We start from the raw sequence: 17,610 nt of genomic DNA on the forward strand, positions 1-17,610 counted from the left end.
AGTTAAAATAGTATTTTAAAGCCAAAAGTCAGAGGGAAAGTATGATAAATAATATAATTACTCAAAAGCTATTCTTGAACTACCTATATTTTTATAAAATCTTATTAAATCTTAAATTTATATTCATGACATTTTTAATCCAGACTTGTTTGTTTTTTCGTTGGTCATGGGGGCTGAACTCTGGGCCGGGGCTCTGTCCCTTCAGCTCTTCAGCTCAAGGCTAGCACCCTAACCACTTGAGCCACAGCACCACTTCCAGCTTTTTTCTCCGTATGTGGTGCTGAGGAATTGAACCTAGGGCCTCGTGCATGTGAGGCAAGCGCTCTACCACTGAGCCACCTTCCCAGCCATTGCCTTTTCTTTTTAAAGGAACAATTTTTTACAGAGTTAAATTTATTTCCATAATCAACACATCACAGATACAATAGCCTTAGAGATACATAATTATTTGCTTTGTATTCCCCACTCCAGAACATTTAGGACAAAAATATAAAGCTTATGACTTTAATCAGTACTAATTAAAAAAAAAAAAAAAAAACAGAAAAAATACAACATAATTGACCAGAACAAAAACAAAGTATCGATTAGACTAGTTTCTGAAACACAGTCCAGGACAGATAATAATGGCTATTCCCATACTTTATTTAAATATTGTGGGCACAATTCCCCTTTCGTCTGATACAGAAGTATATTCCCAGAAGATCTGTTCATGTTCCTTTCCACACACTGTTTTTTATTGTTCATCCCAAACAAGTCAGATTTTGAATTGTAGCAAATAGGGCAAATAATCACCTAAGAGTAAGAGCTATGTTTTCTTCTCTTTAGCTAGGACAGTGGGTGTTTGCTAATAGTGTTAGTCTAATGTATCTGTTTACCCTTCAAACAACCTCATTAATTCTATAACAGAGAATTGTAAAACAGAGAATCTGATCTTTGTGCTTCCAACTCCCAAAGCACAGATACATAGTTTTGTCACTGTAGCTATTAAAACCTTGCCACTATAAATATTTTTTTTTGTTTTTTTATTTATTTTTAGTGTGAGAATACCTCACAGAGGAGTTATAATTACATGGGCAAGATAATGAGTACATTTCTTATCAAGCATTGTTGCCTCCTCTTTGTTTCCCCTTCCCATCCTACATAAATATTTAATAGACATTTGTTAAATGAGGGAACAAATAAATGACTAAATTGAAGAATTGACTTGAAATCCATGGGCATCAGTGTCCTGTGACAGGCAACATCCCAGTCTTACAATTGTCAGAAAATATGTCACGCTCATTTCTGAATATGGGCTTTTTAGAATTCTGATTTTAGTTTGTTCTAGGGTTGAAAAAAAATCAGGTATACGCTAACAACCTCTAGGACTCTAACTTTCATGTATTTTAAGAGATATGTCTGTCAACTACATATGGGCCATCTCCACAATTATCTTGTCCACCCTAATTTTTTACTTTTCCCCACCCAAACTACCTCTTTTCTTGGTAGTCCTTTTTCAGTTAATAAAAGCAGTTTAAATTCCACTCTGCCCTTCATACCTCAGAGCATATCAATCCTCAGCCCAGTTTGGTTGCTCAGCTGGCATTCTACCAATACCACTTTGCCTCACACCTTCAGCCCTGCTTTTTGCTCATTATTTTAGAGATGTAGCCTTGGGGAGACTTTTCTACCAGGTAAGGCTTCAAATTGTGCTCCTGGGGATCTCAGCCTATTAAGTAGCTAGGATTATAGGTGTGAGCCACTATCACCCAGCAATCTTATTTATTTATTTTTACTTTGCTTTGGTGGTACTGCATGCAGTTTGACATCATGGTCCCCCACTTGTCAGGCTGGTGCTCTACCACTTCAGCCACACCACCGCTTCTGAGTTTTCAGTGATTAATTGGAGGTAAAAGACTCATGGCCTTTCTTACCTGGGCTGGCTTTGAATCATGATCCTGAGATCTCAGCCTCCTGAGTAACTAGGATTACAAGTGTAAGCCAAAGGTGCCCAGCTGCTTATAGTTTCTTACCCTATGTTTTATGTTGTCTCCTCTGCCTGTAATGCTCCCTGACATATCTTTTTTACGTTATGAATGAATAAATATATCTACTCATCCTTAGTATAGTCCTCTCCAAGAAAGCCTCATACTAATTGATTATTCTTCTATATATTTAGTAACTTATACTTAGCCAATCCTTAAATAATATCTATCTCCAATCCTTAAGTAGTATCTATCTATCTATCTATCTATCTATCTATCTATCTATCTATTTATCTATCTATCTATCTGTCCATCTATTTACCCATCTACCTACCTACCTACCTACCTACCTACCTACATACCTACCTACGCATGCTAGGGATCAAATCTACAGCTTAAGTGTATGCAAGACAAGCATTCCACCACTGAGCTACACCCTAGCCATGTAATTTATTTCAAAACTTGTTTTATGATTATCTGCTTATGATTCTTCCCCGCAATGTACCACCCATTCAAGGAAGGAACTGTATTTTACTAATCCCTGTATTTCCAGTGTCAAGTATGTTAGGAAGTCAAAATTTGTTTCTGACACAAATATTTTTAAGTCCATAACCCAATACTTCTTCCATATAAATCCAGTTACAAATAAGTTAATTTAAATAACTGTTACATTTGGTAATACTATTAGTGTCAAAGGGTTAGATAAGCCTTTCTATTCACAGAATCTTTTAAAATGTTTAAATGAAAACATTTTCTTAGTCGTAAGTTTCATATTTACAGCTAGATCCAGGCTATCTGTAAATCAGAAGTAGCCTATAATACTAAATGCTGTGATTAATCTCATTTTACCTTAAACTAAGTTGGCAAGATCTGTAATACAACACTTAGGTTAGTCAAACTAAACAATAAACATTGCCTGCCAATCCAGTACTGCCAAGAGTTAACAAAGTACTTCTTTGTCTGCCTTTTAGAAGTGGTTTTGGGCCTGAGCAGCAGAGATAAGCTTTTCTTTTCTTTAACAAGAATCAATAAAAAGCAATCATTATAAAAAGCTGAATGTAAGACAAACACATGAATCTAGAAAGCTATTGTACCTAACTTTAAGGTCAAGAAAAGAAAATAATCAACATATATTCCATGTTTTAAAAAGGGAGAAAGGAATCTGTATGGGGGTGGGGAATGATGTTGGTTGGCATACATTGTTTGTATGTATAGAAATACCACAATAAAACTCTTGCACAACTAATTTATGCTAATAAAAAGATATATTCCACATTGATATCAATAGTAGCAGGAATAATACTAAAAAGGCATTTAGAGTCTATGCTCTTCATTAACCACAGCAGTCCATCCTCAGAAGCACCACTTAGAAAAAGTAGTTTTCTATTTACATCTGTGCTATTCATATGCAAATAGAACAATTCACTCTTATTATCATAAAAAATTAAGAATGTTGGAGAAATTCCAAAATGAGCCCCCTTGTTTTACTGATGAAGAAATAGTTCCAGAGAAAAGGATCTAGAACCTCAGCCAGTACACTCTCCCTTGGCACACACATTAGAATCCACTTCCCAGTGATATACTCCAGGCCAGAATTGTGAGAGCAAAAGCACATTGGAGAAATGAATAGTACTTAACTGACTTAGGGCCCTCACTTCCAGAAGTCTTCTATTCAGATATAAACTTAGTTGTCAATACATTCACATAAAATAACCATCATTTCAGGCTGGAAATGAAGCTTCGTGGTATGATATTTTAGCTTATGTCACTGATCCAGTAGAAATATTTTAGAATTAAGGAATTATTGATTTACTTAATAATACTAACATTCAACAAGCATTTCTGTGCCTTTGCTGAAGAACGAGAAAGTGCCGGATGCTTTCCTGAAATTCTATGGCAACACCAGGACAATACAATCTGTGAGATATGAACTTTACCCTCAAGAAGCTTATAAAAGGCCTGGTGCTGGTGGATCACACCTATAATCCTCACTACTCAGAAGGCTGAGATCTGAGGATTGCGGTTCAAAGCCAGCCCGGGTTTAAGAAGTCTTTGAGTCTTTTTAACCACAAGAAAACCAGAAGTGGTGCTGTGGTTCAAAGTAGTAGAATGCTAGCCTTGAACATAAGATATTAGGGACAGTGCCCAAACTCTGAGTTCAAGCTCTACAACCAAAAAAAAAAATCTCCTAATTTTAAAAACAAAATGAATTGTACCTTGGCATTCTTCCAATCTACCAGAAATAGTAATCTCGGGGCTGGGAAGGTGGCTCAAGTGGTAGAGCGCTAGCCTTGAGCTGAAGAGCTGAGGGACAGCACCCAAGCCCAGAGTTCAGGCCCCACAACCGGAACCCAAAAAAAAAAAAAAAAACAGAAATAGTAATCTCATAAAATGAGTCATTGTATATTTCATCTTCTTACTCTTAGCTATACCCTGCTGTAAAATTCAAATACTCCCTTAGTGTTTACAAGGTCCAAATATTTATAGACTTATGTCTCTCCTTCACTCCCAGCCAAGATGAATGTATTTAGCTCTTTTTCCTTTTCTTTTAAAGCGATTTCTCAATTTAAGTAATCTTTTTGATAACTGTAAATTCTAGATGTTGTATTAAATTCTAGATCTTAACCTCATAATTAAAATGTCATTCTAGATATGACATCAATCATAATGAAAATCATCAAATTTTTTGTGGTATAAAACCCCAAACACTGTTTTTGTTTGTTTGTGCCAGTGCTGGAGCTTTACCTCAGCGCCTAGGTGCTGTCCCTTAGCTTTTTTTGCTCAATGCTAGCGCTCTACCATTTGAGCCACAGGTCCACTTCTGGGGTGTGTGTGTGTGTGTATGTGTGTGTGTGTGTGTTTGTGTGTGTGTGTGTGTGTGTGTGTTTAATCAGAAATAAGAGTCTCACCAACATGATCATTAGATCTCAGCCTCCTGAGGTAGCTAGGATTACAGGCATGAGCACCAGCACTCAGCTCAAACTTTGGTTTTTATTCACTTTTGAAATTTCTTGGTTATTATATTGTAAATTTATATTTAACACTCTACTTGTGTGGCTTTTTCAGGTTTTTCATATCAAATGCTTATTTAGAGATAGTGAACATATTTAAATATCTGTAAAAGATAAAGCATGAAAAATTATATTCAGCCAGCCACCAGTGACTGACACTTGTAATCCTAGCTACTCAGAAGGCTGAGATCTAAGAACTATGGTTCAAAGTCAGCCAGGCCAAAAAAGTTCCCCTGAGACTCTTATCTCCAATTAACAACTCAAAATGCATAGGTGGCACTGTGGCTCAATGTGGTAGAGCACTAGCCTTGAGGGAAAGAGCTCAGGGACAAAGCCTACGCCCTGAGTTCAAGCTCCACAACCAACAGTAACAACAACAACCAAAAAAACTATATCCAAAGCTGGGCAATGGAAGCTCATGCCTATAATCCTAGCTACTTAGGAGACTGAGATCTGAAGATCATGGTTCAAAGCCAACCCAGGTTAAGAAAGTCCATGAGACTCTTCAATTAACCTTCAGATAACCAGAAGTGGTACCGTGGCTCAAAGTGGTAGAGCACTAGCCTGGAGGAAAAGAGCTCATGGTCAGCACCCAGGCCTTGAGTTCAAGTCCCATGACCGACAAAAACAAAACAAAACAAAAAAACACACTATATCCTTTGATTCATTGACTAAAGCAGCAACTTTTACTCATAAGTTCACTAAAAATCATTTTCAATATTTGTATTATCTCATTTTAATGCTATATTTATCTTTTACACATGTTTCTTTATCTGTTACAGAATATATCTGCAAAGCACAGAGTTTATAACTACTGAAAATACTTTGGCAAAGCATGAAAATATGATGCAGCTATCAAAACCCCTGATTAGTGAAAAGAACTAGGTAAGTTATCCCAGAGTTACTTACTTAAACAGCAGACACATTCAATAAATGCATGGGTAAAATATAAACTAGCACTAGGCATGTCAGAAGTACATTCAATACACCAACCCTGCCCTCCTCAAGAAGTTTACAATATAGGAGATATTCTAGACACCTGTAACAATTACTACAATATTCAGAGATAAATATTATAAACAAATAAAGATTAACTATATCAGGATCCAGTAACAATGGGAGATTATTTCTAAGTAGAGATGGATATGAGGATAAGTTTTAACATTTGTGCTGGGCTCTGAAAGACAGATAGCATTTGAATATATGGAGGCAAGAACAAAAAAGTTGTAAAATGGTAAATAAAAGCCACTGGAGGGGCTGGGAAGGTGGCTCAGTGGTAGAGTGCTTGTCTTGCATGCATGAGGCCCTGGGTTCAATTCCTCAGCACCACATAAGCAAAAAGAAAAAAGCTGGAAGTGGCGCTGTGGCTCAAGTGGTAGAGTGCTAGCCTTGAGCTGAAGAGCTGAGGGACAGCGCCCAGGCCCAGAGTTCAGGCCCCACGACCAGACCCCCCCCCCCAAAAAAAAAAGCCACTGGAGGTATGAAATCTCATGAGTATATGGGGAATACTCAATAGTTTGATAGTAGAATGTAGGTGAAAGATGATAGTATGGAGACAAATTCAGCAGCTGGGGCTCTATGTGATAAGACTCTGAAAGCCAAATAAACTAGAGCTTTAGTTTGTCAATGACAACCTATTTCAGGTTTGGTATGGTGGTTCATGTCTATAATCCTAGGTATTCGGAGACAGAGATCAGGAGAATCATGGTTCAAGGAAACACAAGGGAAAAACTTAGCAAGACCACATTTCAACCATGATCCCAGGAATCTAGAAGGTATAGAAGGGAGGCAGACAGCATTCTGAAGCTAGCCTGGAGCAAAAAAAAAATCAAGACCCTACCTGAAAAATAAAGCAAAAATGGCTGATGGAGTGGCACAAATGGTAGATTCCCTGCCTAGAAGGATAAGACCGAGTTCAGAACATAATATCAAATACAGAGACAAAAAAAAGACTAAGTAAATAAACAGATAGCAGATCTACTGTGGAATGAAAGAAAAGAGATTATCAGCAAGGAGACAAATTAACAGACTAGTACATAATACAAGAAAAGCAAAAATGGCATAAACTAGAAAGAAACAATAGGCATGGAAATAGAGAACATGTTCAGAGAAAATAGTTTAGACATGGCACTGAAAGAATGTGGTAACCTTTGAAGTTGGAGGGCAATGAAGGGTCTGCAAATAGGTAAGAAATTTCTAGGTGAGAGGAAGAGACAATACCAGAACCAAAAGAAAAGACACTAAAGCAGTAGCTAATTCAGATAGGAGAAAACTGAGTCCTGGTCCTACTGAATTTTATCAGTGGACAGTCAGATGACAACTTCACAAACATATTAAAAATACTCTGTTTAGAACAAAATTTACCACTAGGAAATAAGAGCCCTTAATCCTCAACAAAAGATTCTTGTTAATGATTCAAACGTGATTATAACCTTAGAAATATAACTCATATATTGTACAGCAAATTAACATCTAAACCCCATCTCTAATATTGATTTAAAATAACCTCAGATTCCTAAGAACAATTTTAAAGCATGTTTAAGAGTAAGGTGGTCGGGCTATGAAGGTGACTCAGTGGTAGAGTGCTTGCCTTGCATGCCTGAGGCCCTGGGTTCAATTCCTCAGCACCACATAAGCAAAAAGAAAAAAGCCGGAAGTGGCGCTGTGGCTCAAGTGGTAGAGCGCTAGCCTTGAGCTGAAGAGCTGAGGGACAGCGCCCAGGCCCAGAGTTCAGGCCCCACAACTGGACCCAAAAACAAAACAAAACACAAGAGTAAGGTGGTAGGCTGGGAAGGTGGCTCAGTGGTAGAGTGCTTGCCTTGCATGCATGAGGCCCTGGGTTCGATTCCTCAGCACCACATAAGCAGAAAAAAGCTGGAAGTGGCACTGTGGCTCAAGTGGTAGAGCGCTAATCTTGAGCTAAAGAGCTGAGGGACAGCGTCCAGGCCCAGAGTTCAAGCCCCATCATCGACAAAAAAAAAAAGAAAAAGAAAAGAAAGAAAGATGGTTAGATAAAAGTCTTGAAAACCTTAAAGGTAAAAATGATACAGTAAATTGTTTCTGTTAAAATGACAATTGTACTATTTGTGGCCCCTATCATTTGCCCTCAATGTAATGCCACAACTAACCAGATATCTTTATGTATTTAGCTTATCTGTAATAAATAATTCTCTTGAAAGACTAGAATCTACCTAGACTTATACTACCATATCCCAAAATTTCTCAAAAACCTAAACAATACATGATCATGAAATCACTTGTGTGGTAGTAGGATAAAATATCCAACTCACAAGAATAGTCTTGTCTCCTCAAAAAGCTCTCATCAATATCAACTAAAATGACAACAATGTAAAGATGAACACCAAGCATAATATTTGATATTAACAAATTTATTATAGGTTTAATAAGTAAGAAGTAAAATCAAGCAGAACACCATACCAATGACTCACTTCTATAATCCTAACTACTCAGGAGGCTGAGATCTGAGGATTGCAGTCCAAAGCCAGCCAGGCAGGAATGATTGTGACTTCTATCTCTAATAAAGCACTAAAAAGATGAAAGTGAAGCTATAGCTCCTTAGAAACAGCCAGGCCCTGACTTTAAGCCAAAGGAAAGGAAAGGGAGAAAGAGGAGAGGGAAAGAGCTTAGGCTCTGTTAAGACTTAGGCTGAAAGAATGCCATTATACCTGGTGACAACATTCTTTCCACCAGGTATAATGGCATTCTTTCAGCCTAAGTCTTAACAAGAAAAACACAAATACTCAGGTTTTACTTTTATTTTTTTTCCCTTTTTTTGCCAGTACTGGGGCTTAAACTCAGAGCCTGAGCATTGATCCTTAGTTTTTTCATTAAAGGCTAGATCTCTACCACTTGACTCATACTTCCACTTCTGGCTTCTTGCTTGTTAATTGTAGGTAAGAGCTTCACAGACTTTCCTATCTGGGCAGGTTTTTGAAGCACTATCATCGGATCTCAGCCTCCTTAGAAGCTAGGATTACAAGCATGAGCTACCAGTACCCAGCTATTAAGTTTTAAATTGTTAATATTTTTACTGAAGATGAGAAAGAATAAAAAGAATGAAAATTATATGGACTTGCTTTACATAGCAACTACTCCACTAAAATTATACATTAATCATTTATTAAAAATCATACTGGCCAGGTGCTGGTGGTTCACGCTTGTAATCCTAGCTACTCAGGAGCTGAGATCTGAGGACTGCGGTTTAAAGCCAGTCCAGGCAAGAAAGTCCATGAGATTCTTATCTCTACACAAAAAACCGGAAGTGGCTAGCCTTGAGTCAAAGAAGCTCAGGGATAGTGCCCAGGCCCAGAGTTCAAGCCTAAAGAGCAGAAAAAAAAAAAAAAAAAAAAAAACACAAAAATATGGACATATTACAGCTACGCATAAATATAATCGAGTAATAACAGACCAAATGTTAACTGGCAAATGTTGATTGTATGTCTAAAGGGAATTTTTACCCCTTCTTCTTGCTTGTGTGTATTTTCTTTTTTTTTGGGGGGGGGGGGGGGGTGGTTTGATCGTGGGGCCTGAACTCTGGGCCTGGCCTGGGCGCTGTCCCTCAGTTCTTCAGCTCAAGGCTAGCGCTCTACCACTTGAGCCACAGCGCCACTTCTGGCTTTTTTCTCTTTGCTTATGTGGTGCTGAGGAATCAAACCCAGGGCCTCATGCATGCAAGGCAAGCGCTCTACCACTGAGCCACCTTCCCAGCCCATCTTGTGTGTATTTTCAAGTTTTCTATTTTTTTCTTAAACAAATGTACCAAGAAAAGACTTTCTTAATAGAACAAATAACACTGATGAATTATAAAGAAACACACTTACCAGGTCTCTGTGAAGCACCCAATTTGCATGGAGGTAATGGATACCATCAAGAATCTGGTAAAGTAAGGATTTAACCATAGATCTCGGCAACTGCATGGGCTTTTTATTTGCTTTTGATGCACGATGAAATTTAATAATATGCTAAAAATTAAAAATAAAGCAAACTATAATAATATAATCTCTGTAAGATGCCAATAGAACAAAATCTATTCTGTAAGTGGTCTATTTTAAAACTATTTTTAAGCTACTTAGAATGTCAAGATCTGAGAATCACAGTTCAAAGCCAGCCCAGGCAGGAAAGTCCAAGACACTCTTGGACTTTAACCACCAGAAAACCAGATGTGTAGCTGTAGCTCAAAGTGATACAGCACTAGCCTTGAGCACAAAAGTTCAGGGACAGTGCCCAAACCCAGAATATCAAGCCCCATGATGGACAAAAAACAAATTAAAAAAAAAAAACTATTTTTAAAGACCAATAATGACACAAAGAAAATAGCTTGAATAAGGTCAACCAAAATTATCTATTTTGGAGGTGAATGTGACCAATATTAATATAGGGTTGTAATAGCCACATTTATTAAAACAATATTGTTATTAAATAGAAGCAAAACACAAAATGAGTCCAGGTTTAAATGCCTGCCTAAGAATATATTAGTCATGGGCTGGGAAGGTGGCTCAGTGGTAGGTTGCTTGCTTCACATTCATGAGGCCCTGGGTTCAATTCCTCAGCACCTCATAAGCAGAAAAAGCTGGAAGTGGCTCTGTGGCTCAAGTGGTAGAGCACTGAAAAGCTGAGGGACAGCGCCCAGGCCCAGAGTTCAGGCCCCACAACCAACAAAAAAAAAGGAATATATTAGTCATGCTGGTGGTGGCTCATGCCACCACATGGAGGCTGAGATCTGAGAATCTCAATTCAAAGCCAGCCCAAGGAGGAAAGTCTGTGAGACTCTTTTTTTCTGGGGTCTGGTCGTGGGGCCTTAACTCTGGGCCTGGGCGCTGTCCCTCAGCTCTTCAGCTCAAGGCTAGCACTCTACCACTTGAGCCACAGCACCACTTCCGGTTTTTTTCTTTTTTGCTTATGTGGTGCTGAGGAATCGAACCCAGGGCCTCAGGCATGCAAGGCAAGCGCTCTACCACTGAACCACCTTCCCAGCCCAAGTCTGTGAGACTCTTATCTCCAATAACCCACTCAGAAAACCAGAAGTGGCACTGTGGCTCAAGTGGTGGAGTACTAGCCTTGAGCTGAGAGACAGAGTCCAGGCCCAGAGTTCAAGCCCCACAACTGAAAAATATAGATTTTTTTAACCTATATATATATATAGGTTATAGGTTATAGGTTTTTTAACATATATAGATATATATAAAAGTCATTTCTGCTACTAACAGAATTTTTTATCGTCAGAATTTTGTTTAACTGTGTTTTCTATAAATAGTATTTAGTGCATTTGGATAACATCACTATTTGGACATTAAAATTATTAAGTTCCATGTTTCTTTGGCACAAAATGAGTTAAGGTTTATTTCTAGGAATCAGTAAATCAAAACAGAAAAATCAAGAAATCAAAACAGAGAAAAAGGGGCTGGGAAGGTGGCTCAGTGGTAGAGTGCTTGCCTTGGCATGCACCACATAAGCAAAAAGAAAAAAGCCAGAAGTGGTGCTGTGGCTCATGTGGTAGAGTGCTAGCCTTGAGCTGAAGAGCTGAGGGACAGCACCCAAGCCCAGAGTTCAGGCCCCACAACCGGACCCCAAAAACAAAAAGAAAAAAATAGAGAAAAAGGAAGAAGGAAGAAAATAGAGAATTTAATCCCACTGAAATATTTTTCCCTTCCCCACAGTATAACCCCCGCTTTCACTGTATTTGATATCAGTATAATTTGTGGAGGGGAAGGGGAAAAAAAAGTCGTTTAAATAAGGATACAGGTGGACCCGTTGCAATAATGAGAAGTACAAGTTATGTCGAAAAGGAACTTTACAACTTTGGGGGGGGGGGGGGCGGGGAGAATTGGGGTGGGGGGGATGGGAACGGATGAGAAGGGGAAACAAAGGATGAGGCTACAATGCTTGATAAGAAATGTACTCATTATCTTGCCCATGTAATTGTAACCCCTCTGTACAGTATTTTCACAATAAAAAATAAATAAAAATTTTAAAAAAATGAAAAAAAAAATTTTTTTTTTCTTTTTGTTGGTCCTGGGGCCTGAACTCTGGGCCTGGGCACTGTCCCTCAGCTCTTCAACTCAAGGCTAGTGCTCTACCACTTGAGCCACAGTGCCACATCATCATATGATGCTGAGGAATTGAACCCAGGGCCTCATGCATACAAGCCATGCACTCGACCTTGAGCCATCTTCCCAGCCCTGAAATAAATGTTTTAAAAGACCACATTCAAATTTTTATACCCACTTTCTCTTGTGGCTTACTAAAACATTGCAATAATGAAGTTGGCAAGACACATTGTATACATGCATGAAAAATGTCACGGAGCTGGGAAGGTGGCTCAGTGGTAGAGCGCCTGCCTTGCATGCTCAAGGCCCTGGGTTCTATTCCTCAGCACCACATAAGCAAAAAGAAAAAAGCCGGAAGTGGTGCTATGGCTCAAGTGGTAGAGTGCTAGCCTTGAGCTGAAGAGCTGAGGGACAGCGCCCAGGCCCAGAGTTCAGGCCCCACGACCGGACCCAAAAAAAAAAAAAAGAAAGAAAGAAAAATGTCACAATGAAACCCTTCCTTGTATAACTAATCTATGCTAATTGAAAACAAAACACAAGCTGGATACCTGTGGCTCAGGATTGTGATTCTAGTTACTCAGGAGGCTGAGATCTGAGGATCATAGTTCAAAGCCAGCCCAGGCAGAAAAGTCCCCAAAACTCTTATCTCCAATTAACTACACAAAAACCGGAAGTGGAGCTATGGCTCAAAGTAGTAGAGAGCCAGTCTTGAGCAAAAAAGCTCAGGGACAGTGCCTAAGCACTGAGTTTAAGCCTCACAACCACCAAAAAAAGAAAAAAGAAAGAAAAGAAACACTGTAATAAGCCGGGCGCCTGTGGCTCACACCTGTAATCCTAGCTACTCAGGAGGCTGAGATCTGATGATCACGGTTCAAAGCCAACCCAGGCAGGAAAGTCCGTGAGACTCTTATCTCCAATAAACCTCAAGAAAACCAGAAGTGGTGCTGTAGTTGAAGTGGCAGAGCACTTGTCTTGAGCTCAAGAACGCAAGGACAGCGCCCAGGCCCAGAGTTCAAGCCCCACGACTGACAAAAAAAAAAAAAAAAAGAAAGAAACACTGTAATAAAAAGGAAGAAATGCTACTTGTCACTCAACCTCTATCTTCTCTACCTTCATCCCCAACCACTCCACCCATGGTCCAAAAAATGCCAATATGGACACTAAGGGTCATTAAAAACCCTGTTCAAACATTTGTCTGAACTGAAAGTTTCTTCAGGTTTTATTAAGTCTGTTAAAGTTATTGCTAAACAAATTTATAATTTATATAAACTCATACCACATTAAATCTTAATTATCCATAATTTGAATTTACTACCAAATTTGTGGGCTTTTTTTTTTTTAACTTTTAACACTCAAAATGGTTTCCTATGCCTGAATCCTAATTTTTGAAGGGAAAGGGGGTTGGTTGTAGGGCTTAAACTCTGAGCCTAGGTACTGTCCCTGAGCTATAAGCATTCTACTATTTGAGCCACGGTGCCACTTCCAGTTTTCTGGTAGTTAATTGGAGATAAGAGTCTCATGGACTTTCCTGACTTGGCTGGCTTTGACTGTGATACTCAGATCTCAGCCCCCTGAGTAGCTAGGATTAAGGTATGAGCCACCAGCACCCAGCCTAAATCCTCATTTTAAAAGTTAGGAATTAGATTTTCTTTCTTCTTATGGTCATATATTCACACAACATCCTAAAAATCTGCAAAATCTAATCAGTGGACACAGTTTTACATGGCAAAATAATGCAAGAAGTTTGTCTTTTTAAATTTTATTATTAAGCAGTTGTTCAAAGAAATTACAATTCCATAAATCAGGTTAGGTGTACAATGCATCTTGATTAGTCACCCTTTTGGATTGTATCTCCCACATTCCTCCCTCCAATTCCTACTCTGAAGTTACACTGTTGAATTTTTACACATTGTACATTGAAGTACATATATGACAAAAAAATCACAAAAGAAACTATTTTTTCACTATATATAATAGTAAACTATCATTACTTGCATAAAATATAATTTCTCATTCATTAAAATTTTCTGAAGTGAAGCTTCTGAACATTACAAGTACTCCCTTCTCAATACATTTCCGATTATTCTTTTACTTTATTTAAAATAAACATTTCCATCTATCATGCTTATTTTGAATTATGATTAACAACATGCTTGCTTTCTGAATATTAGCAGTATGTATCACTTAAGTATTTGCTTCTCATTTACATAAAATAATCCTTAGTGAGTGATTTTAGACTTACCCACAAGTCATGTTCTGCATAATCAAACAGCAGCCACACCTTCCTGTCACTGTGAGAAAGGAACACCTTCTGCAATGCGATCACATTAGGGTGCTTCAATTCTCTCAAAAGCTGAATGTAAGAGAAACAGATGAATCACCATTCTGTTAGTGAGAAGTGGGGTGGGAGAAATTGTCTTTTTTAAACTTCAAAATAAAATTTTTGAAAATTCAGAAAACACAAGGAAGTAGAAAAAATACCAGTACTCAGTTCTAAATGATAAAAATAACTTGACTGAAAGACAAACAGCTAGAAAAAGAAGGGGTTCAGATTTTAAATAGATCTTCTTGGCTATACCAAATCTGATTTTTCCCACTACATCTAAAATACTTGTCTTCAATTCCCACAATTCATCAGAAAAGACAGACATATTAAGGAAATCAATGAGTCATAGAAAAATTAATTGCTTACTCATCCTAACAGTCTTAAATAAGTGAAGCATACTTTGAGTGCCTACACTGTGATATAAAACTCACGTGATCTTGAGTTGTATGTGGTGAGCCATGTCTATCATCCAAGTCATTGGAGAGACTGAAGTGGGAGGACCACTTAAGCCCAAGAGTTCAAAGCAAGCCTTGGTAACATGAGGAAGATGCTGTTTTTTGTTTGTTTGTTTGTTTTTTAATTATCTGAATGCCATCTCTGAAATTTTCAACTACATCCTAGATGCCCCCCCAAGAAACCCAACTATTTCCAATGACAGATTTTTCCCAGTTCTCAACTCTCATTTTGGTTTTATTTTGCACGTTAGCTTTTTCTGTTCATCTATGCTCCCAGCACTTTGCCTGAAAATGACCTACCAGCTATAAGTTCTTCGTGATTATTTATATGTTTGTTTATTTATTTATTTTGTTGGTCATGGGACTTGAATTCTGGGCCTGGGCACTGTCCCTCAGCTCTTCAGCTCAAGGTGAGCACTCTACTATTTGAACCACAGGATCATTTCTGGTTTTCTAGTGGCTAATTGGAGATAAGAGTCTCTCACAGACTTTCCTACCCAGGCTGGCAGATCTCAGATCTCAGCCTCCTGAGTAGCTAGGATTACAGGCATGAGCCACTGGCACCCAGCATGATTATTTTATACCAAGTACTACCACTATCAAATCCAGTTTTGTATCTCCTATCTACAAGTCTAAAGTGCTTGGAAAACAAAAGCTTTCTAGCAACTCATACAGGAGAAAGAATTCTACCTCAATAGAATAAAACACATTGTTAAGAAAAGATCTTTTGGTCACCTAATTCTAATTCTACAGAAGCTAGTTTCTAAAGCTACATCACAGTGATGTGATGATGCAGAATAACACTTATCTATAGGCATATGAATTCTAGGCTGTACAATAGAGTTTCATTAACTTCCTTTCTCCCACCATGGAGGAAGCTAATTTTCCCTCAATTTTCATAGGCATTTGAATACACATAAGTTTTGTCCATAAGTTTTGTCTAAGGATTCACCTTTGAATTCAAAGGTTCTAATATCAGGTCGGTTCATTTTTTTTAACCTTTCTCAAAACTTACACTTTAACAGTCACTGTACAGAAATATCTCACGTGGACAGACATGATGACGTTTGTTATTTAATGGCTTTTTTCTATATATTAATGTATAAACTCAATAGAGACAAAGCTTTTTGTTGCTTTTATGTCATGTCACCAGTGTTTAAAATGGTATGTAGTACAGGGCTGGAATGTGGCTTAGTGGTAGAGTACTTGCCTAGCATTCATGAAGCCCTGGGTTCGATTCCTCGGTACCACATAACAAAAAACTGGAAGTGGTGCACTGGCTCAAGTGGTAGAGTGCTCAAATGTCCCTTGAGCAAAAGAAGCTCAGGATAGTTCCCAGGTCTTGAGTTCAAGTCCCCAAAACATAAAATAAAAAATAAAAAAATTATAAGCACTCAATAATTACTTGTCAAACGAATTAATTCTACTGATTACTGGCTCTTAACTCACAAACTATACCAAAGATGGACTGTAACATTGTAAAAATTTACCACTCTTTCACAAATGACCTTTTTCCAAAGGTTGCTATGAATGATTTTGTTATTTTAATTAACAAGTACTCTACTAAATAAGAGTGCTGGGTTAATATAATAGGCAGAAATACAGCTCTGAATATCTTACGATGAAATATTTAACCAGGCACATAACCAGAAAAGCAAAGCAGTGCTATGGGTCATACAGTGTTGTGAATAAAATGCTGTAAAATACTAAATAAAATAACACATAGGGACAGAGAATAAAGAACATACCTGACAAATTAAAGCAGGTATCAGCCAAATTGTTGGTTGTATTTGGTGTTGTTGTTGTTGTTGTTGTTTGGTCGGTCATGGGGCTTGAACTCTGGGCCTAGGCACTGTTCCTGAGCTCTTAAGCTTAAGGATAGTGCTCTACTACTTGAGCCACAGCACCACTTCAAGTTTTCTGGTGGTTAATTGGAGATAAGAGTCTCACAACTATCCTGCTCAGGATGGCTTTGAACCAGAATAGCTGGGAAACAGGTATGCACCACCATACCTGATAGGAATATATATATTTAAGTTTTTTTGTTGTTGTTGTTTATGTGGTACTAAGGAATCAAACCCAGGGCCTCATGCATGCTAGCAAGCACTCTACCACTAAGCCACTTTCCCAACCAGGAATATATTTTATCAAGGATGTGTTTTTCTTATCTATTGTCCAATAATCTCTTTGATCAAGGCAAATTACTAAGTGATGAATCAGGATTAGAAAAATAGTTCAATCAATAAATAAAATGAACAAAATTAAAGACTACAGGGAAATGAAATCAAAAGACTTGTCAAATGTAGCAGTGGTACTCACTAGATACTATGTTGAAAATATAGTATAAATATACAAATATACAACTATACAACTTGTGGGGTGGAACTGTAGGGAAAGACTTGGAGAGAGCAAGGGAAGTGGTGACATTGTCCAAAAAGAAATATACTCATACCTGACTTATGTAACTGTAACCCCTCTTACATCATCTTTCTAATAATAAAAAACTGTTTAAAAAAGCTTTTGTTAGCCAGGCGCCGGTGGCTCACGCTGTAATACAAGCTACTCAGGAGGCTAAGATCTAAGGATCATGTTCAAAGCCAGCCCGGGCAGGAAACTCAGTGAGACTCTTATCTCCAATAAACCACCAAAAAAAAAAGGAAGTGGCACTGTAGCTCAAGTGGCAGTGCACTGGCCTTGCGCTGAAGAGCACAAGGGACAGTGTCCAAGCCCAGAGTTCAAGACCCATGACCCAAAAAAAAAAAAAAAAAAAAAGCTTTTGTTTCTAAT

General features: G+C 38.1%; 1 protein-coding gene across 3 annotated transcripts in view; it reads right to left on the bottom strand.

Moving 5' to 3' along the window:
• Window positions 1-17,610, bottom strand: part of Cdk19 (cyclin dependent kinase 19) — a 106,939-nt gene that overhangs the window by 35,383 nt on the left and 53,946 nt on the right. For 2 of the 3 annotated variants that reach the window (XM_042684378.1, XM_042684430.1), the window contains 2 exons: window positions 14,285-14,395; window positions 9,817-9,957 (listed from right to left, as the gene is read on the bottom strand). In XM_042684378.1, coding sequence (XP_042540312.1) covers window positions 9,817-9,957; window positions 14,285-14,395 — 252 coding nt within the window. Of the gene's footprint in view, window positions 1-9,816; window positions 9,958-14,284; window positions 14,396-17,610 lie in introns of those variants that run through there. The other variant, XM_042684439.1, reaches the window with a different exon arrangement.

The sequence above is a fragment of the Dipodomys spectabilis genome, unplaced genomic scaffold, assembly GCF_019054845.1.
Source record: "Dipodomys spectabilis isolate Male_0828 unplaced genomic scaffold, ASM1905484v1 ptg000001l, whole genome shotgun sequence".
Lineage (NCBI taxonomy): Eukaryota > Metazoa > Chordata > Mammalia > Rodentia > Heteromyidae > Dipodomys > Dipodomys spectabilis.